General features: G+C 35.0%; 2 protein-coding genes across 2 annotated transcripts; both read left to right on the top strand.

Moving 5' to 3' along the window:
• The first annotated feature begins 12,678 nt into the window (after positions 1–12,678).
• Positions 12,679–13,617, top strand: LOC144233237 (olfactory receptor 6C1-like). Its single transcript, XM_077766069.1, has one exon. The coding sequence runs from the start codon at positions 12,679–12,681 to the stop codon at positions 13,615–13,617; it is 939 nt and encodes a 312-aa protein (XP_077622195.1).
• Positions 13,618–21,728: 8,111 nt separating this feature from the next.
• LOC144233236 (olfactory receptor 6C3-like) lies at positions 21,729–22,667 on the top strand. Its single transcript, XM_077766068.1, has one exon. It carries the CDS (start codon positions 21,729–21,731, stop codon positions 22,665–22,667), a length of 939 nt encoding a protein of 312 aa, XP_077622194.1.
• The last annotated feature ends 1,013 nt before the right edge of the window (positions 22,668–23,680 follow it).

Here is a 23,680-nt window from a genome sequence, read left to right as displayed (position 1 = left end):
TCCACCTATCCATATATATATATATAAATATATATACATACATATATACATATATATGTATATGCATACATACATATGTATGTTTATATATGTATTTTTAATATAGCTTATTGTCAAGTTGGTTTCCATATAACACCCAGTACTCATCACAACAAGTGTACCCCTCCATGCCCATATTTTTAAGAGTACAATAAAGTATCATTAAGCATAGGCAAAATGTACTAGAGAAAACAATGTTCTTCAACAATATTCATCTTCAACATCTTTAGCCCTTATTCTTCTAACAGAACTGAATTTTTTTAAATGCTTATTTTTGAGAGGGAGAGAGAGACAGAGCAAGAGCAGTGAGAGGCAGAGAGAGACGGAAACACAGAATCCAAAGCAGGCTGAGCTGTCAGTACAGAGCCTAATGCAGGACTGGACCTCATGGACCACAAGGTCATGACCTGAGCTGAAGCTGGAGGCTTAACCGACTGAGCCTCCCAGGTGCCCTGCAGAAGTGAACTTTATACCAGCTACTATCAATTCCCCTTTGCCCACCTGAACCTATCCCACAGCAGCCACCATCTATCTTCCATTTTTATGAGTTTGACCAATTTTAACACCACATAAAAGTGGATTTATCCATTTTTTGTTCTTCTGTGATGTGATTGACTTATTTCATCTAACCTAATGTCCTCCAGACTCATCAACACTGTCACATATCATTAAAAAAAGAGAAAACAAAGAGAGGGAAATGAACAAGCACACAGCGATCAGAGTTCATCCTGCTGAGCCTTTCTGATGATTCTGATCTGATTGTGATTTTCCTCTTTTAATTCATCACATACATTTTCTGTGTCACTGGAAATCTGACTAATCATCACTCTAACCTGGTAGATGTCCATCCACAAATGCTTATGTATTTCTTACCTGGAACTTCTCCTTCTTAGAAATCTCCTTTATATATATATATATATATCCCTAGGTTTCTGAGGGCAATTATCACCAAAACCAAAATCATTTCTCATCATAATTGTATAGCCCAACAATTCTTTTTATTTTCATGGAGGTGACTGAACTTTGCATCCTAATTGCCAGGTCCTTTGACCACTGTGTTGCCATTTGTAAACCCCTTCATTACATAACCATCACAAATAGGAACCCAACCCATTTACAGGCTGTGTGTAGCTGGGCATGTTTCTGATCACTTTTCTTACCCTTCATGCTTCTGTTCCAGCCAGATAACTCTGTTTCTAATATCATTGATCACTTTGCATGTGACTATCTTTCCCTTGTACAACCATATTCTCAGATGCAAGGTTCCTAGAAGTAATTGACTTTTATTTGTTTTGATTACTTTGCTATTCACTGTGGCCTTTGTGATTTTCTCCTACATGTATATCACATCTGTCAGTCAGAGAAGAAAAGTTTTTCTCCTCTTGAATTTCCTACATGATTGCCATTTCCATTTCCATATACACTAATTACTCTGCAGGGGGGAAAAGCCATCATTGACAAAAGTAGTAGCGATTTCAATAACTCTGTTGTCCTTATGTTGAGCCCTTTGACTTACCCACTAGGGAACCAGAAAATACACAAACCTTCAAAGATTTGGTCCTTAAATTTTGTTTCATACAAACAAATCAAAGTTTTGATTAATATTAATTAATGTTATCATGAAGATTTAGTGAGAGAAAACTGAAATTGTAACTTTCTAATCCTCACACTTTTCCTATAGCTATACTAAATCCTGAGTTGATTAGCTAAACATTGCATGTTCCATGTAAGTGATTTATAATTGTAAACATAAAACCAGTGGTAATGGAACACAAATCATTTTGCTTACTGTTCTAAGTAATAAAAATATTCAACCAAAATTAAAATCCAAAAGATATATGCACCCCTACATTTTTTGTAGCATTTTCAATGAAACATTACTCAGATATAAAAAAGGATGGAGTCTTGTTATTTACCACAACATCAATGGACATAGAGGAGATTATGCTAAGCAAAATATTCCAGAGAAAGACAAATATCACCTGATTTCACTTATATATAATATCTAAAAAAACAAAATTAACAAACAAGCAATCAAAGCAGAAACAGACTCATTAATACAGTGAACTAATTGATGCTTCACAGATGGGAGGGTTTGAGGTGATGGGCAAAATAGGTGAAGATCAGTGGGAGGTACAAGCTTGTAGTTATGGAATAAATAGGCCCTGAGAATAAAAGGTACAGAGTAAGGAATATAGTCAATGCTATTATAAATGTGTGGGTTTGTGACAAGTGATAGCTACTCTTACAGTGACCACAGCACAGTGTATACACTTCCTGAACTGCAATGTTGTACACCTTAAACTCATGTAACATTGTGTGTCAGCAATTCTCAAACAAATACAGGAAACAAAGAAATAAATTGATAAATTATTGATAAATGAGTAGAATTGAACTGAGATGCCAATGTTTCCCCCATTTCCAGCAAGGAAAAGATCATATGTGACTGTGAATACCCTAAAGGAGAAGAAAAAGTGAGATTATTCAAGCAAATGGATAAATAAAACCACAAGTATTCAGAAATAGAAAAAGTGAGGGTGGAAGGTATGAAGTGAGTTTGAAATTCCAGAAAGGGGTCAAATATACTGTACCGTGGCCCTGTTAAAATTACACACATATTGAGGGTACTAAGAAACTTTTTTTTTCCCTGAAAAATGAGAAGCATGAGTTTCTCAGACCCATGGTCTCTGAGCTAAAAACATTACTTACCAAGATAACATGACACTGGTGCTATAAGTAACTCACTGTCCAAACTCTCAGATTGTTTCTAGCCCAATGATATGAAAGCAGTTGATTATTTATTTAAAAAGCAACAAAAAAGATGCATATCTTACATAAGAATAAATTCCAGATAGATTAAAGAAGTAAATGTGAAGTGCACATATGAGAAATAGTAAACATGATTGAATATTTAGACAGTTTTGAGGTATGTGTGGAAAGGTCTCCTAAGAGGAATAAGTCACCAAGAATTCATAGTACAATTTTTTCAGTGAAAGCACCTCAGAAAAAAGTTAAGGAGAGGCTCTGAAAACTTGGTGCAACAAAAGAAATCCACCATGGGTTTATGCCCATTATACACAAATATTCCCTACAAGTCAAAGGGAAGACATAATCTTCCCAAAAGTAAACACAAGTTATGAATAGGCGATTCATGGATGAGGAATACAATTATTTAAAATGCTCAGTCTCTTAAGTATTATGCTAAGAGAAATAAATCAGAGAAAGAGAAATGCCATATGATTTCACTTATATGTGGAACTTAAGAAACAAAACAAATGAGCAAAGGGGGTAAAAGGAGAGAGACAATTCAAGAAACAGACTCTTAACTATAGAGAACAAACTGATGGTTACTAGGCAGGAAGATGGGGTAAATAGGTGATGGGGATTAAGTAATATACTTGTTGGGATGAGCACCGGGTGTTGTACAGAAATTTTGAATCTCTATAGTGTACATCTGAAACTATTACAGTGTATGTTAACTAACTGGAATTTAAATAAAAACTTTTTAAAAATATTGAAGTGATTGTAAATTTAAGTGTAGATGCATATGGGAGTATTGCTGCTTTTAGCTTATTGAGACTCCATAGTTCATAATCTTTCTTTCAAGTAACATGTTCTTTTATTACAATGTAAGTGTTTGTAAACTTAAGTGTAGAGGCGTATGGAATTTGTCATATGCTTAACTCATTGAAATGACACTCCTGGATCCATCTTTTAAGTAAAATCTGCCATTAAAATATACATGTTTGTAAACATATGTGTAGAAGGATAGGGAATAGTCCTGTGCTTAATTCATTAAACCTACATTAGGTATTAAAAAGTATTCAATCTTTCTAAAAACTGGAGACTATAAAATTGTAAAGTATGTAACATTTATCTACTGAATACTTATTGTATCTTAAGTAGTCTGTAAGCACTTTCATTCATTATATCCTTTGATCTTTACAATATCCTATGAGTTAAGACTATTAGTCTTCTCATTTTATGAGTAGACAAATTGATGCTCAGAAAAGTTAAATAATTTTGCAAGTTTATAAAGATATTGGGTCTCTTAACCTCAAAATCTGGGCACTGTGATCTGGTTTTTATGATAGTGTCTTTATCACTAAGTGAATTGTGGCTTAATTTTTGTCTCTCCATTTGTAAAAACTGTAAAAGATTTCTAATATCTCTGATGGCCAGGGTGCAATGAAACGTGTTAATTCCTGTCTGTTTGGAGAGAAATTTTGAAGTACATATCAAAATTTAGTGCTCTCATATATGTTATACCAATACCTGTATATATGCAAATGAATTTATACAAAAAGACTTAGCATTGTAGCTAATGATGTGAAATTGGTAGTACTGGATTTCCCAAAACTTACCCAGCAATGAAACTACTAAATTATTCTGTCATTCTTTGCACTTATAAAAGAGTGAGTCCCACCTAGATAATTTGACAATGAATGATATCCACTATATATTGTTAACTTGAAATAAAATAGGAAAATTGCAGAATATTTTCTGTAACAAAATTGCATTACTATATAAGGAAAAAACACTCTGGAGTGTATGAATGTGACTGTTTTTAGGAGTGAATAGATATAAAAATACCTGGTAGGAAAAAAATCTGATAGAACATACTATAGATAGGAACACCTTGTGGCTCAATTGGTTAAGCATCTGTCGTCGGCTCAGGTTAGCATCTTGCAGTTAAGGAGTTCAAGCTCCATGTGGGACTCTCTGCTGACAGCTCAGAACTTAGAGTCTGTTTCAAATTCTGTGTCTCGTTCTCTCTCTGCCACTCTCCTGCTTGTGCTCTGGCTCTCTCTCTTGCTCTCAGAAATAAATAATTATTTAAAAAAAGAAGAAGAATATACTATAGCTGTTTAATCCAGGTTAATTTGAAAATATGAAGGAGGATTGATCTGAAATCAAAGGACCATTCTACAGGTCCCAAATACTATAATTTTATACTTTATTCTCTGACATTTTTTCCCATTACATTAAGCATATATTACTTTTAAAATGAAATATGAAAAGCTAAATTTTCAAATGCTCTTCTGATTTGTCAAGATATCAGAATGCTGTTTTTATACGACAATTAGCAAAGTAGAACACTCTTAACATACCTCCTCCACAAAATACACCAAATTAGACCTATTGGTGGTACAATTGCTCCTGAAGAACTGAGGGGTGACTGAACAGCTTCTAAACAACCAAGGACAGAGAACAGAATAAACACAGAGACACAGTAACAAAGAGGCCCCACACCCCAAATGGGAACATAAGTGGGGATGGATAGTGCTCAAGGACTTGGAGTAGGCTCTTCTGTCTTTGCACATGCACAAAAAGCCACATTTAGAAAAAACAAAGAGCTGCAGGCATACTCTCTTCCCATTTACCTTAAAAGCCTGGATTAGAGTAGAATCCTGGTCCAGTGGCTTGAGACCTCGGTGAGCAATCCCTGTCAAATATCAATAGCATTTGTCACAAGAACAAATAATCCTGAAACTTGTACAGAACCAAAGAAGAACCCCAAATAGCCAAATCCTGATAAAGAAGAACAAAGTTGGAGGTATCACAAACTCATATTACAAGATATACTACAAAGGTATAGTAGGCAAAACAATGTGTTCTTGGCACAAAAAATACACATAGATCAATCATATATGATCAATCATATATTCAATTGATTTATGACAAAGATATAAGAAAATACAATGGAGAAAAAACAGCATTTTCAATAAATAGTGCTGGAAAAGCGGACAGCTATATGTAAAAGAATGAAACTAAACCAAATTCTAACACCATCCACTAAAACTAAAAAATTAAAATTAAAAAACAGTTTCTTTTTAAAGCTACAAGCAATACAAATTAATTAACACTTTTTTTTTGCACAATATCTACAGTGTATGTCAAGTTCTTTCCACTCAGCTAATAGAGTTGAATGTTTATTTTACTACTTATAAATTACGGAAAGGTCATATGTCTTTTGTTTTCTAATTAGGATTAGGGCATGTGTTATGTCTTTTTTTATATAATCGCCTTGTTTTTCTCTATTATATTTAAAAATATGTAACAGATGAATATTAGGTAGCCACCATTATATCTATGTGACATGAAAGTTTAATAGGGGCTTCATAAATAATAATATCTCTTCTACTGAGAGCAATTATGCTGTGCCATATGCTAAACTAGGTTAGTCCTTCATACTATAGTATTTAATCTGCAAAGCTATATGGGGACACATAGACTAATTATATCTTTCTTACAAGTTTGCAAACTGATATTCAGAAATGTCGAGTAATTTGCCTTAGGTCTTGGGGTATAACAGCCAATGTGATAACCTGACCTGAAAAACAAAACAAAGACAAAAACTTGTGTTTCTTTAATATATATTTACAACTCTGTGGGAACCTGCAAATATCTGTAGCTTTTACTCAGGACATGCACAATTTTGTTGATGCTTTCACATGCACATATATCATTTGAGCATGACAATATTGTTATAGTCTATCAGGGAAGGTACTAATTCCTGATATTATAGCTGTAGTGTAAATTAGAACTGTAATCAATCAAAACAAGAAACTCTTCGACTGCCATTTCTGGTGAGAAGAGAGGAAGAAGGAACAAAATGTATAAAGTATTAGCAATATACCAAAATTCTATTTGGAAGGCAGATTAAAATATGGATTAAAGAATGGACTATGTGGTAGATTATCCATTTTGTTAAAATGTCAGATGCTAGAGATGCATTCAGTAGTTTTGTGTAAGGAGCTAAGTTGTTAATCTCTGAAAAATAATTTCACAAAAATGCACTTCACCCTTAATGTGGTTGTTTTCTTGCTTTTTTTTCTGTCTCACTGGACACAGTCACCAGCTTCCTTTTCAAATCTCAATACTATTGTGTATTATGTTTTATATTCCTTAGTGTTTTGTGTAGAGTTCTCTTCTGGCAATGTGTATTCACTGAATTATTCCCCTTGAGGCAGCAGTGAAGAGAACATATAAACCATTAAGTAGCTTAGGCTACATAAAACCTATGTAGGAGCCATACCAGACAGTTTTAAAAGATCTTCTGATTTTTTTAATCTTTCATATATTTGCTTTCTCACTCTCTGTACTCAAAAAATATATTCCTCATAGAAAATGGAAAATTTAAGATAAAAACATTAATATAGAAAGCAAAGGAGTTCACTGACAGCCCATAAGTCCAGGAATGCTGTTTTCCTTGGATTACAATAGCAATTGCTAGTATTTTTTGTATCCAGTCATTCTGCGTGTCAGTGCACCTGTTATGAAAATTAGAGGTAAGTCGAATGTATAGAAGGCAATGGAAGTCTCCCAAACCTTCCCATAGATTCATCAGCTATCAGTTCAACTTTTAATTAGATTAAATAGAGTATATTGGAGTTTTATTTGCAACTGGATATATATTTTTTAAATGTAAAGAAATGTTAGTATGTTTTGTTTTATTATATTAATTATTCATTCTCTATTAAATAAAAAGCAGGTAATTACCACCTCTGTGCTTATGTTTCTAATTGAAACATCCAAGTTATATCATACTTTCTATAAGGGAACAGCCTTTAATTTTAGAGAGTCTGTGACAACTTATCACTTGTCAACTATATACATATATTTAAGATACAAAACTACACTGACCCTGGTTCTTCATTTGGGAATAGAGATAAAAGTTCCAAAAGTGTGTCATAATACCTAAGTGAGATAGAATATAACAGTCTTTAGGATTTCATTGGAATGAATAATGGCTTTGCTCAATCACAGTTACTATGAATGTTTTGCCCAGACTTGCAAATCAATTTCAACTAGAGAAAATAAATACACCAGCTCTTCCTAAAGCATAGGAAGTGTCACATGGTTTATAGAGCACTTTCCTTTCTATTAATTCAAGTAATTCCCAAAATGCCCTGAAATTTCAACTCCATGGTAAAAGGAGAAAACTGATGCTTAGGGAAATTGAGTAACATCCAAAGTTACATATATCCATTAAGTGGCCCATTCATGTTTTTAACCCACATTTCTCTAACTGCAGAGCCCACATACACTCTGTGATAGTCATGTACCCGAGAGTGTCATGAACAAGCAATTAATGGTGTTTTGATCCCATAATCTTATTATCAGTTTGTGCACTTTTCCTATTTCTTTTCTTATTGATGTCTAAATGAAGAACTGAAAGTTTGAGCTTAGTAGTTGGTATGTGTCACCAACCCCTACAGGTACAATCTTTCCATTCACTCACTGGGTTCTCCAGGGGAGTCTTTGCTTTATTCAGGACAAAAGAAGTTCTTAGAGAACACCTGTGTCAGGGCCCAAAAGTCCAACAAGATTGAACATTGTCAGTAAATTTAGAGTAATTATGAAGCTGAACTATATGTTACCCACAACATGGAATTAAACAATTTTCCTTTCCTCCATTGTATGAGCCTAATCTCTGAACAACTCTTTACTGATGAAGTTAAAAAGGAACAGAGAGAATGATCTGATTATAAAGCACATTGCTTGGGAGATATGCTTTGTGAAGTTTTCACTAACAACCTCTAGGGAGGTTTAACTTAGTAAACAGAAATGGTTGAAACAATTAGACTCTCAAAGTTATTGCATTAGTCCACCCAGGACAACTAAGACATTATTAACAACAATAAAAACAATAAGGACAAATTCACCACAAATAAAATGGAATCAGTCTAAGACTCTTAGTCTTTCAAAGGAACATCCATTTGGTTCTTAATGTATCCTTTCAAACAAAGACCCTTTCATATCTTGGGCATCAAAGAAGTCATCAGTACTTAGTTTATCTAAAGGGTCACTTTTTAAAAAAATTTACTTGTTTAAATTCAAGTTAGTCACATATTAAGGGGTCGTTGTTAACACTAAATTGGTAGTTAACAACTTTGAAAGGGCTTAGGTAGGGTGTTTTCAGAATGAAGCCTTACAGGTACTTTGTGGCCATCTTATTCAACAAATATGAAGTATTACTGTTAACTTTCATTTTGAATAAGTCAAAGAGGCTGTCTCAGGAGTCCTTGAAGTGGTTCTTGATTTTGACTAAATTAGCAGAAGACAATATAGAGGTTAACCTAACCCATGTTCTTTCAGGGAGAAATATGGATCTACATTCAGAAATAAAAAAGATGATCTAATGCTTACAGATACCCTTCATCCTCTGCATGAATACAACCTTGGGATGGCCTCAGGCTTGAGGAATCATATGCACCTTGTTAAACACCAAAGTTTATTTCTTCCAAAAGGCTGCTGAATGAATGAAAGAATAACATTCATCGGGCTTATTTGATTTTGGTAAATGAATACAGTCCATTGAATTTTTATTAACATTCTTACATAAATAGTATAGCATACCTCCCTCAAGCCTGTGATAGTGGATTATCTCTTCTTACAGTTCTTTAAAAAAAATTTTTGATGTTTATTTTTGAGACAGAAAGAGAGAGAGAGAGAGAGAACAAAGAGAACAAGCAGGAGAGGGGCAGAGAGAGGGAGACACAGAATCTGAAGCAGATTCCAGGCTCTAAGCTGTCAGCACAGAGCTGTTCGAAACCACCAACCAGGAGATCATGACCTGAGCTGAAGTGGGACACTTAACCAACAGAGCCACCCAGATACCCTTCTTTACAGTTCTTTAAGTGTGTTCTCTGGTCCTACAAAATTGGCCTGCCAGCATTTGTTTTTAGATGTTCATATGAACTCTTCCTTATCTGTTAACACCTTCCTTCACAGCTCTTCATGCATTCCTACAAAGGTTTAATCAGTAGCCAGAGTGTGTGAGTCATGGTATTATTTTTGAGAAAAATCTTAAAATTGATATGAATGTGAGAAGAAAAAAGAATAAGCAAAAAAACTTGAAATTGTGGTAAAAATACAGTGCACTGACACATTATTACCTCCAGAAGAGTAATATACAGTATTTTTATTCCTGGATCTCCAATGCCAATAAAATAGTGCAGAAATTTCTATCTTCAGAATGATATTTTCTATTTGATAAGAATGCCTTTCGGGACTTCCAGGTGTTATGAAATACTAGAACTTTCAATGAAAAGGAATCCCTGATGAAAGACAAGTGATGTTATTGAGCAGAAATAATGTTAATTAAAAGAATGAATATTAAAGAAATTTATGAAAGTAACTTTATTTCCTTAAAGTTTATTTATTTATTTTGAGAAAGGAAGAGAGACAGTGTAACTTGAGGAGGGGCAAAGAGAGAGGGGGAGAGAGAATCCCAAGAAGACTGTGCTGGCTACATGGGGCTTGACCCCAAATCCATGAGATCATGACCTGAGCTGAAATCAAGAGTTGGGCTCTCAATCAATGGAGCAACCTGGACTCCCCTAAGGAAAATAATTTTAAAATAATGTTTTATGATGTCTTTAAAAATTACATATCCAAAAATATTGGGCTTCTTTTACATGTCCTTTGTTACAAATTTACTCAACACAGGGAATTTAGGTCTAGTAGATAAACAAACCTTGAAAAGTAGATAAAGTAGGAAACCATACCTTGTAAAAGAAAGACACAACCTACATTATATGCAGGTAGGAATTGGGCATGAAGTAGAGTACCTCACCTGTTGGTGTGATTCAACAACAAAGTCAACATCACTTAATTAATGAATTAGACAAGTGTTTATTTTGAGCCTATGTGACTCTTCTGGGCATTAGATTGTGTTACAATGGTTTTGAAGGCAACTCTGTCCTAACTTTCAGACATGCAAATGTGGTGAGGAGTTCACAGGAGATTTCAGCACAGATGTTTGATGGGAAGGGAAGAATAAGTCTAAGATTCTCATGAGACTCATACAAAGGCTATTAACCCAGTGTTGTGAAGTTGAGAAGAAGGTGATTTGAGGTGTCATTGAAATCTACTACCCACAAGGCTAGTTACATGTACATATTTTATTTCAGGCAAGTTTCACAATCATTCTCAGAAAGATTACTGTTACTAAGGAGGAGCAGAGAAATTAAGTGGCCTTTGCTAGCAGTGTTAAAGTGCAGCAATTATCTAACATGTGGTGATTGTATCATGGCTGATTGAGAGAAGTGAATTTTTGGAGGACTGAGAGTGTGATGGAGTACAGGAAGCAGATACACCATGGTGGCGAGAATTTAGCATGTTCACAAAGTGGAAAAACAAAGCTAATATTCACTTGCTTAGAGCCTCACAGGTACTATATAACCAGGTGATTCCACTTCATCGTTTTGTTGTTGTTATTGTTCCTATGTGAGTTTATCCATGTTCATTTATTCACTACTAGTTATTTTAGGTAAACCTTTTAAGGTAAGACACCATCTAATCCCAGAGGTTTTCAGCACAGTGGTTAGAGAAAATTTTCTCCATTGAGCAATCCTATTATGGCTTTTTAAAAATATTAAGCATGTTTCTAAACACTTCATATATATTAACTCATTTAATACTCATGATGATCTTATGAGATAGACCTGTATACAGAGAAATAAATTATATTTATGGAAACAACACAGACCATATGACTTCATACCTAATAAGTGGCTTGGATTCAAACCTAGGTATCCTCAATCTTCCTTATGGAAATAACTATGGTAATGTCATATAAATTTTATTTTTAAAACAAAAGAGAAGGGGCGCCTGGGTGGCTCAGTCAGTTAAGGGTCTGATTTAGGCTCAGGTTATGATCTCACAGTTCGTGGGTTCGAACCCCGCATCGGGCTCTGATCTGACAGCTAAGAGCTTGGAGCCTGATTCTAATTCTGAGTCCCCCTCTATCTCTGACCCTCCCCTGCTCACACTGTCTCTATCTCTCTCAAAAATAAATAAAACATTTAAAAAAATTAAAAAAGAGAGAGAAATTAAAACTTACTATTTTGAAACCACATGCAAATAAAGAAATTAAACTATTGACCCCATTTTCTTGGAGAGCACTTCCCTAACTCTTTAACTGAGGGAAATTCTTCAATAATAATAATAATAATAATGAGAAATCCCTTGTATGGGAATATTGGTCATAAAGATGACACATAGGTTAAAAAATTATAAAACATTGCCATGGATTCAGATGTGATCAAGCTCAGTTCTAACAAGACCTAAGGTTGCTGGTGGTGATGACTGTAATATACCTGACTTGGTGAGGTACTAGGAAGAATTGTAAAAGTTGAGTGTTAGCAAAAGTGGATCAATGGTGAAGGACAAAACACACTTTACATTAAAAAATACAGTATCCTTCCATTTTTAGGATTCTCAGAGTCATTAAGCTTTAAGTTACAGAGAAAAGGAAACGGTATACAATTGGAACAAAAGCACAAAGGTGGTTCTCACTAGGAGGAAAGCTCATGGGCATGTCTTTAAAAGTTAAAAAGTACTATTTGGAGTTAGAGAAGCCCGAGGAAAATCCCCACTCTAGCATTTCAAGGTTTGTGATATGGAACGTTTTCAAACTTGCCTAAACAAGAGTTGTCTCCTTTAAAACAGAAGAAATTAACAGATCGTTGTTATTATCAATTCACTTAAAATTTCTTCTGTAGAGGAAATGACATACTATTTCAGTCAAATTCTGGCTCCACACTTGGACCTTTGTTGCCCACTCTTCAAGTTTGTTCCTTGGGCTTTCTTCTGGAGGTCTGGAGAGAACGACAAAAAAGCAGCTGAGGAATGAGAAACCACACAAGAACAACAGAATTTATCCTCCTGGGATTGTCAGATGACCCACAGCTTCAGGTGCTGATCTTTGTCTTCCTGTTCATCACCTACGTGCTCAGCATCACTGGCAACCTGACCATTATCACCCTTACCCTGCTGGAGTCCCACCTCCAGACCCCCATGTATTTCTTCCTCAGAAACTTCTCCTTATTAGAGGTTTCATTCACAACTGTCAGCATACCCAAGTTCCTGGGCACCATAATGACAGGGGATAAAACCATTTCCTTTAATGGCTGCATTGCTCAGTTCTTTTTTTTCATCCTCTTGGGAGGCACTGAATTTTGCCTTCTGGCCGCCATGTCCTATGACCGTTACATTGCCATCTGCAAACCTCTGCATTACATGACCATCATGAATCCCAGAGTCTGCATACTCCTTGTCTTCTCTTCGTGGCTAATTTCATTCTTTATCGTACTCCCCGGACTCATTTTGCTCTCACAACTTAATTACTGTAGGTCTAATATTATTGACCATTTTACCTGTGATTATTTTCCCCTGCTGCAACTTGCCTGTTCAGACACAAAATTCCTAGAGATGCTGGGGTTTTCCTGCGCTGTGTTTACTCTAATGTTCACGTTGGCCTTGATATTTCTGTCCTACACATATATCATCAGAACAATTTTAAGAATCCCTTCTACTAGTCAGAGGACAAAGGCCTTTTCCACCTGTTCTTCCCACATGATTGTCATCTCCATCTCCTATGGCAGTTGCATTTTCATGTACATTAATCCATCAGCAAAAGACAGAGTGTCTCTGAGCAAGGGCGTTGCTGTGCTAAACACCTCAGTGGCCCCCATGCTGAACCCCTTTATTTACAGCCTAAGGAACCAGCAAGTCAGGCGAGCCTTCATGGACAGGGCAAGGAAGATAGTATTTTTCTCAGGCAAATGAAATGCTGTGGTGTCAAAAATAAGATGCACACTTGCACGGGAATTTAAAATACACAAACATGAAATTTTTGCAACCTCTTCAAATCACAACGGTCTTCTTGTCATCCTTATACTTTCGTTCTTTGTTTATAACAGCTTACAAGCACTATAACATATTTCTCATTCAGTTGCATAACTTCATATGTCTTTCTGGTTCCCTCTTCTGAACAGTTTCTTAGTTCCAACTTCTCTAGCAATAATTGTTTTATAAAGTAATACTTTAAGTTTTGCTTAGAAAAACCATTATCACCAGGAATGGAGGAGATGCTGTGTAAATATTGTTATGGTATTTTACCTACTCTATACAGAAAACAGAGTTTTGTTGTTTCATTGATATTTGACAGACTGTCCCTTAAGTGTCTTGCCATTTCTCTAGGGAAAAATTATTCAAACACCATATGATTTATAGAAAGTGTGAATGCTTATATTTAAAAACCAAGAAATATTGCTCACTTAATAGAGTATGTGCATGTAATTTAACTATTGGCTAAAATTTTTTTTAGATATTTAACAATATAAATAGATCTTCATATTTCCAAATCCTAATAACTCAGTAGATATAGGTAGACATACAGGTAGATACATATATACATACATATGTATACACATGCTGTGGATAATAGTGAAGCAATAGCTGTTTTAGATATGTAAGATAAGTTACTTTCTCTAATTCCATCAAAGGTAAGCTCCACTTTCTGACTCTGCTGAAATATATATGTATAGTTTCTTCTCTAGTTTTGGATGAGTTTCCAACAGGACATGTATCTAAATTATTTAATGCCTAAACAAAATACTTAGGTTTTGTACAAAATAAAACCTTCACAAGAAGCAAAAGTATCCATTTCATGTAAAATAGAATTTCACCTCATAATATCCTTTCACTCATTTTACGTAAGATATTAAGTGTCTAGAGTATTTTGGAAAGATGTGTGTGTGTTTGTGTGTGTGTGTACATTTAGATAAGAATTTTGGACACTTAAAATGCAATTTGAATTATATAAACTACTTTTTAGTAATAGAAAATATACTACAATCCTAATTAGTAACCCAACTTACCTAATGATCTCTATATAATTTATTCGATTGAGAGATACAGCACAGGAATTGTTGAGAAACAAGATCTCTTACATCTTTGGTTAGGTTTATTCCTAGGTATTTTATGTTTTTTTGTGCAATTGTGAATGGGTTCAGTTTCTTGATTTCTCTTTCTGTTGTTTCCTTATTGGTGTTTAAAAATGCAACAAATTTCTGTACATTGATTTTGTACCCTGAAACTTCGCACAAAAAACCATAAAATACCTAGGAATAAACTTAACCAAAGGTATAGGAGATCTGTATGATGAAAACTATAGAAAACTTATGAAGGAAATTGAAGAAGACACAAAGAAATGGAAAAACATTCCATGCTCCTGGATCAGAAGAATGAATATTGTTAAAATGTCAATATTCCCCAGAGCAATCTACACATTCAATGCAATCCCAATCAAAATTGTACCAGCATTCTTCTCAAAGCTAGAACAAAGTGTCCTAATATTCGTATGGAACCACAAAAGACCCCGAATAGCCAAAGTAATATTGAAGAAGAAAACCAAATTTAAAGGCATTTCAATCCCAGACATTGGCTTCTACTACAAAGCTGTAATCATCAAGACAGTATGGTATTGGCACAAAAACAGACCAATGCAACAGAATACAGAACTCAGAACTGGATCCACAAATGTATGGCCAATTAATCTTTGACAAAGCAGGAAAGAGTATCCAGTGGAAAAAAGACAGCCTCTTTAATAGATGGTGCTGGGAGAACTGGACAGCAACATGCAGAAAAATGAAACTAGACCACTTTCTTACACCATACACAAAAATAAGCTTAAAATGGATGAAGGACCTGAATGTGAGACAGGAAACCATCAAAACCCTAGAGGAGAAAGAAGGAAACAACTTCCTTGACCTCAACTGCAGCAACTTCTTACTTGACACATCCCCAAAGGCAAGGGAATCAAGAGCAAAAATGAACTATTGGGACCTCATCAACATAAAAAGCTTCTGAACTACAGAGGAAACAATCAACAAAACTAAGAGGCAGCTGACAGAATGGGAAAAGATAGTTGCAAATAACATATTGGTTCCAAAATCTATAAGGAACTCACCAAACTCCACATCTGAAAAACAAATAATCCAGTGAAGAAAATGGGCAGAAGACATGAACAGACACTTCTCCAAAGAGAACATCCGGATGGCCAACAGACACATGAAATGATGCTCAATGTCCCTCATCATCAGGGAAATACAAATCAAAACTACACTGAGATACCACCTCACGCTGGTCAGAGGGGCTAAAATGAACAAATCAGGAGACTTTAGATGCTGGTGAGGATGTGGAGAAATGGGCACCCTCTTACACTGTTGGTGGGAATGTAAACTGGAGTAGCTGCTTTGGAGAACAGTGTAGAAGTTCCTCAAAAAATTAACAATAGAACTCCCCTATGACCCAGCAATAGCACTGTTAAGAATTTACCCAAGGGATACAGGAGTGCTGATGCATAGGGGCACATGTACCCCAATGTTCATAGCAGCACTTTCAACAATAGCCAAATCATGGAAACAGCCTAAATGTCCATCAACTGATGAATGGATCAAGTGGATGTGGTTTATCTATACAATGGAATACTACATGGTAATGAGAAAGAATGAAATCTGGCCATTTGTAGCAACGTAGATGGGACTCGAGGGTGGTATGCTGAGCGAAATAAGTCAGGCAGAGAAAGACAGATACCATATGTTTTCACTCATATGTGGATCAGGAGAAACTTAACAGAGGACCATGGGAAGGAGAAGGAAAAAAATAGTTAAGGAGAGGGAGGGAGACAAGCTACAAGAGACTCTTAAATATTGAGAACAAACTGAGGGTTGACGGGGTTGGGGGAGAAGGGAAAATGGGTGATGGGCATGGAGGAGGGCACTTGTTGGGATGAGCACTGGGTGTTATATGGAAACCAACCTGACAATAAACTATATTAAAAAATAAATAAATAAAGTAGAAAAAGAAGAAAGTCTTCACTTACCCCCCAAGGAACCAGAAAGTACACAAACCTTCAAAGATATGGTCCTTAATTTACTGTTTCATACCAAAAAATCAAAGTTTTGATTAATATGAATTAATATTATAATGATGATTTAATAAGAGAAAAATGAAATTCTAAACCTCTTGTTTCCACTATCTTCCTATATACAGCATTAGGAAACTCTGAGTTCATTAGCTTAACATTGCAGGTTCCATGTAAGTAATTTATAATTGTGAGCATAAAACCAGTGGTTATGGAACACAAATCATTTTGCTTATTATTTAAAGTAATAAATACATTCTATCAAAAACACTAATTCCAAAAATATATGCACCCCTGTATTTTTTTCATCATTATTCACAATAGCATGATATGAATGCAAGGCAAGTGTACATTTAGAGATGGATGGATAAAGAAGACATGGTATGTATATTTCAGGTCATAATCTTATGGTTTGTGGGTTTGAGCTCCGTGTCAAGCTCTGTGCTGACAGCTCAGAGCCTAGATGGTGTTTCGGATTCTGTGTCTCCCTCTCTGTCTGCCCTTCCCCCATTCACACCCTGTCTCCCTCTGTCTCTTTCTCAAAATATGAATAAACATTGAAAAAATATTTTTAATATAAAATAATTTTTTAAAAACCATGCTGAGATACCACCTTATACCAGTTAAAATGGCTAAAATCAAAATGACAAAAAATAATAAGTGTTAATAAGAATGTGGAGAAAAAGAAATCCTCATGTATTGTTGGTGGGGATGTAAACTGGTACAACCATGTGGAAAACAGTATGGAGGTTCCTCAAAATATTAAGAATACGAATACTTTGTGATCCAATGATTCTATTATGGGTATTAACCATCCCCCAAAAAAGTTCATTTGAAAAAATACATGCACCTCTATGTTGTTTATTTCCACATTATTTATGATAGCCAAGATATCAAGATATGGAGACAATCCAAGTGTCCATCAATAGATTAATGGATAAGGAAGTTGTGGTACATATTTATAATGGAATATTTCTGAGCCACAGAAAAGAATGAAATCTTGCCATTGCAGCAGCATAAATGGATCTTGAGGGTATAATGCTAAGTGAAATAAGTCAGAAAGAGAAATACCATCTGATTTTGATTACAGGNAATAGATTAATGGATAAAGAAATGGTGAAATTTTATATATATATAAAATTCCAGAGGTGAAACTATATATATAAAATATTATATATATTCCATACATATAATATATAATATAATTAAAACATACTATATTAAGATAATATAATATATAATAATAATGTCATAATATTATTATTATATATATTCCATATATACATATATGGAATAGTACACAACCAAAAAAGTGAAATACTGCCATTTGAGACCACATGGAAGGACATAGAGTGTATCATCCTAAGAGAAATAATTTCAAGAAAGACAAATAACATGATTCTCCTCACAATTGGCTTTTTTAAAAATGAATAAACACAAAGCACAATCACATCTGTAATACAGAGAATAAACTGATGGTTGCCAGAGCAGAGGTGGGTGGGGAGATAGGTGAAGAGGAGAGGGAGATACAGACTTTGTTATGGAATAAATAAATCATGGGAATAAAAGACACCAAAGGAACATAGTCAATGATATTGTAATAACACTGTAACAGGAGAGCTGGTAGCTATACTTGTGGTGAACACAGCATTATGTATAAACCTGTCAAATCAGTAAGTTGTACACCTGAAATTAATGTAACATTGTATGACAACTATACTCAAATAATAAAAAAAGCTTGAGAATAACTTGAAAAAGAGAGCATAAGTAAGTTTGTTGAGCACAGAACAGGCATTTTCAAGACATAATGAGACCCAGAGTTGGGTCACATGGAGTATAGATGTAGTCAGCTGGTTGGAGCTGAGAGGTGACAAAATAAAGGATTTCTGGGAAGACTTTTATATCTGGAAGAGGATTTCATCTGAATTTTTTTTATGTCTTTATTTTATTTTGAGAGACAGAGACAGAGAGCGAGTGGGGAAGGGGCAGCGAGAGGGAGACACAGAATCTGAAGCAGGCTCCAGACTCTGAGCTGTCAGCAGAGTCTGAAGTGGGGCTGGAACCCACGGACTGTGAGATCATGACCTGAGCGGAAGACGGACGCTTAACTGACTGAGTCAGCCAGGTGCCCCTCATGTGAATGTTTTCAGAAGAGGGTGGGCAATAGCCTAACACTAAAGTCAGAATGTTGTTTTGTGCTTGTGTTTGTTTACAACAAATTTGGTAACTGTTGAGGACATCTTCATTTCAAAGTTAAGAATAGAAATGCACAACAAAAATAAATGAAAAAAGTTGTTTATTTCTTCATTCTACTTTATACGACTGGAGATGTATAATTTAATAAAGCCTGGGTGCCACCTTCAATGAAAGGTCCACTACCATATAGCTCAGCCCTGGATTTAAAGGGTCCCAAAGGAATTGACAATAAATTATCTCCTGGATGTAGCCTAAGTGCCATGGGCATATTAGGGAAAATAAGTACAGCCAAAGGGATACCAGGTGACTGTACATGCTGGCAGGTACCCTTTTGCTTTCACCTCACTCTATCGCTTAGCTTTCTGGAAAGATGCATGTCATGGCATCACTATACATCTGAGTTCATTTCTCCTTGCACCTTTCCTTTCCTGCCCAAGGTCTCTTGGGGGATTTATACAGTGACCAGAGAAGGTAAACTTGTTTTGTCTTTGGATAGTATTCAATCATTCTCTTTTCCGGGGAACTAGTAAATGTTTTAACTGCCAGCCATAAGGCAGTATTCCATAGAAATCACTTAAAGAACTCTCAGGGTTACAAAAATACTTCTTGACATTCAGGCCAGAACAAAGTTTATGGTTATATGGAAAGATACAAGTGATCAAGAGAAACTCTTTCACTTAGAGCGGAGGCTATAGAAAGCTTGCATGCAGTCAAGACTGTCTTTTTCTCAGTATGAGAGGCTTTTGCATAATAGAGGCAAGAGTGAACTGATGACAAAGTATCCTGAAGTAGACTATGAATGCATTGGCTCTCACATATTAAGAAAATAAAAAAATCTGCAGTTATATTTATGACTGGAATCATTAGACAAATCAAAACATAAGTGCGTTCCAGATTTCTCAGTAAATGTGTTTATCTTTTTCCCATTCCAAAGGTTACTTTGTTGGAATAAAGTATAGTGGTCCCCAATGTGTCACATCAGTATATTTACTAAAACAAATTTTAAATTTGAACATTTTTGTCATGATTTAAAATATAGTAGCAGTCTGTGCCTTTTGATCTGCCGATTTTGCTGGTATGTTATAAGAAATATGTGTCTGTTCCTCAAGGAAAAGAATGCTGACGGTCAGGAAAAAAGAAAAAAAAAGAAAAAGACACAATATGAGCTTGACAGTTCCTCCCAAAGGCTTACCCAGTTCAGCTCATAGGAAAACAAACAAACAAACAAACAAACCATACAGCAAACATTTTTGAGGACTTATACCATAGATAGAATCTGATTGCTAGAAATAAACAGAGAAAAAAAAACAGGTAAAGTCATATAGATTACATTTTAGAAATTGTGGTTTCTAGAAAGTAAATTTTACAAAAAAAATTATTTATTCTGTATAGTTAGTCTCCTGGAAAGAAGACAATGAGATGTTTTGTTATCAAAAAAATTCCCTTATGAGTTCCTTCTTGCCCTCAGACAAATTTGAGAGCAAAAAAGATATAGTAAATAGTGGAAACAGAAAAACAGAAAGTAGTCAATTGTTAATTTAAATAAGGAACATTAAAATGATATTAATGGAACAGTATGCTGTCAGAATATATTACTGATATAGCTCTACCTATGTGGCTTCAGGGTTTTTTCCCGTAAAGAACTTTACTCTTTTTTATCACTAAGGCAATTCTAATCTAATATTTCCCTGATAGAGAACACATTCATTTCCTCTGCTCATATTTAAAAGAATATATATTAAGAATAATATTAATTATAGCTACTATTAAGCTCAGGAATTGTGATTTGGTCATTAGCTTATACCAAATCTTATAAGACAATAAAGTTTGTAAATGGCATCCAAATTAAAACTCAAAATTAGATATTTTAGTCCTAAGAACAAAGTCTGAGAAGTTGGATAACAATGTCTCAATACCTAAATTATAAATGTAATAAATATTGTTGCAGAAACATATTTTATTTGACTCAGGAGACATATCTAGTAAAACATCGTTAAAGATGATGTCAGAGTCATTGCTGCCTCTGCTCTCTTCTAGAATTTTTATGGTTTCAGGTCTCGCCTTTAGCTCTTTAATCCATTTGGATTTTATTTTTGTGTATGGTGTAAGGAAGGGGTGTAGTTTCTTTCTTTCTTTTTTTTTTTTTTTTGTATGTAGCTGATCAGTTTTCCCAATACCATTTGTTGAAGAGACATTCTTTTTCCCAATAGATATTTTTTTCCTGCTTTGTCAAGCCAAGAAACACACTCTTAACTGTAGAGCACAAACTGATGGTTACCAGAGGGGAGGTGGGCAGGGGGATGGGGCAAATAGGTGATGGGGTTTAAGGAGTGCATCTGTCATGATGAGCATAGAGTGATGTATGGAACTCTGGAGCCACTATATTGTACACCTGAAATGAACCTAACAGTGTATGTCAAGTATACTGGAATTAAAATAAAACTAAAGTGAATAGCTAAATATTAAAGGATATAGTGCACATATAGAAAATTTGGTTACAGGTACAGATGTTATATAAAATCACTAATGAGGGGACTTTTAACATAGATCTGTGAACACATTTTTTCTTTTCAACAGAGGATGTGCAAAATGTTTCTGCTTTAATGGGACTGGATGGATGTTGCAAAAATGCAACAAGATAAAAGTTCCATTGGCTTCATTTCATTGGGGCTAATAGTGCGAACATTTAAAACTTCAATTCCTTTACTAGTCACATAGTCTTTCTGCTTTGGTTTTCAACAGTAGATTTTGCTTAAATAAAATAAAATTCAGTATGAGAAACCATACAGTGATCACAGAGTTTGTTCTCTTGGGCATCTCAGATGACCCAAAGCTTCAAGCTATAATTTTTATCTTTCTGTTTATGGCTTATGTATTAAGTGTCACCGGAAACCTAACCATCATCATCCTCACCTTAACAGACTTCCATCTCAAGACTCCTATGTATTACTTCCTGCGGAATTTCTCCTTCTTAGAAATTACATTCACTAGTGTGTCTATCCCTAGATTTTTGGGGACAATCATTACTAAGGTCAAGACCATTTCCTATAACAATTGTTTAGCTCAACTCTTTTTCTTCATCTTTATGGGTGTATCTGAGTTTTTTCTTCTCACTGCCATGTCTTTTGATCGCTATGTTGCCATCTGCAAGCCTCTTCACTACACCACCATCATGAACAAGAAATTATGCACCTTGCTTGTCTTTGGGTCATGGCTGGGAGGATTTCTTACCATTTTCCCACCACTCATGCTCATCCTCCAGCTGGATTTCTGTGCTTCCAATGTAATTGATCATTTCTCTTGTGACTATTTCCCCATTTTACAACTCTCATGCTCAGACACATGGATATTAGAGATGATTGGCTTTTACTTTGCTTTTGTCACGCTGCTCTTCACGTTGGCATTAGTGATTCTTTCCTACATGTGCATCCTTAGCACCATTCTGAGAATCCCGTCTGCGACTCAGAGGAAAAAGGCTTTCTCTACGTGTTCCTCTCACTTGATTGTCATTTCCATCTCTTATGGGAGCTGTATATTCATGTATGTCAAGCCTTCAGCAAACGAAAGAGCATCACTGACCAAAGGAGTAGCTATTCTCAACACCTCAATTGCCCCCATGTTGAACCCTTTTATTTATACCCTGAGGAACCAGCAAGTAAAACAAGCTTTCAAAAATTTGCTTCATAAAGTAGTGTTTTCTAGAAACAAATGAAAATATGTATTAACATGAAAGGATATCATTGGGAAGATCATCACTGGGAAGATCCAATAAAGGAAAAATAAAATTTAGACTTCTACAATATGTCCCCATATCCATCTCACAGATACTTTCAAGGCTGAGCACATTGCTTAAGCTATCTTGTACACCAAAAGTAACTATGTTGCATCTTTATTTCAAGCTGTCTGTAAGTTTCATTTCCTCACTGTTTTACAATTCTGAATAGAAAGTCAGTGGCTATAAAACATCTCATTTTGCTGATTGCTCCAGATAATAAAAATATTGTATACCAAAATGGCTAATGGAGTAGCAATGTTTTTAAAAAGTACTCCTTATATTTTATTTTCTTGTATACTAACATCTGAGTTTCTTTCTTAAAGTTATAAAATATATGAAATATAATATCTGTAACAACCCTATTTTTGGATACTATCTGCAGTACCTGTCCAATTCTTTCCAATCTGAAATAGGCTTGAGTGTTTATTTTACTGTTTATAAATTATCTGAAGGCCATATGTGTTTTATATTCTATTTATGCTTAAGGCATACATTATCTTATTTTGTATATTCTCCTTGTTCATATGTATTATCCTGAAAAATATGAGATCGATAAATATTAGGCAGTCACCAAGACACTCCTGATACCTGGGTGTTTGATAAGAATTTCACCAATAATAGCATCTCTTCTGTAGGAAATATTTCTTCTATGCCATATGCTCAATCTGGTATGTCCTAAATCATGTCATATTTAGCTGTCATGACTATATGGCAAATTTGAGTGATTATCTCTATTTCACAAATGTGTAAAGTCTATGGTTGAGGAACCTGCCTGAGGTCTTGAGCTACAACAGCCAATGTGATAACCTGATTTGAATAATGAAATAAAAGAAAATGACAAAAACTTGTGTTTGCTCTATTCCATACATTTTTCAAATCTTAGAGACCTGAATATTTTGCATAGCTTTTACTAAGGACCTGCACAATTTTATGGGTGTTTTGTACGCACA

The sequence above is a fragment of the Crocuta crocuta genome, unplaced genomic scaffold (assembly GCF_008692635.1).
Source record: "Crocuta crocuta isolate KB4526 unplaced genomic scaffold, BGI_CrCroc_1.0 scaffold245, whole genome shotgun sequence".
NCBI lineage: Eukaryota > Metazoa > Chordata > Mammalia > Carnivora > Hyaenidae > Crocuta > Crocuta crocuta.
This window is presented reverse-complemented; position numbering and strand designations above follow the sequence as displayed.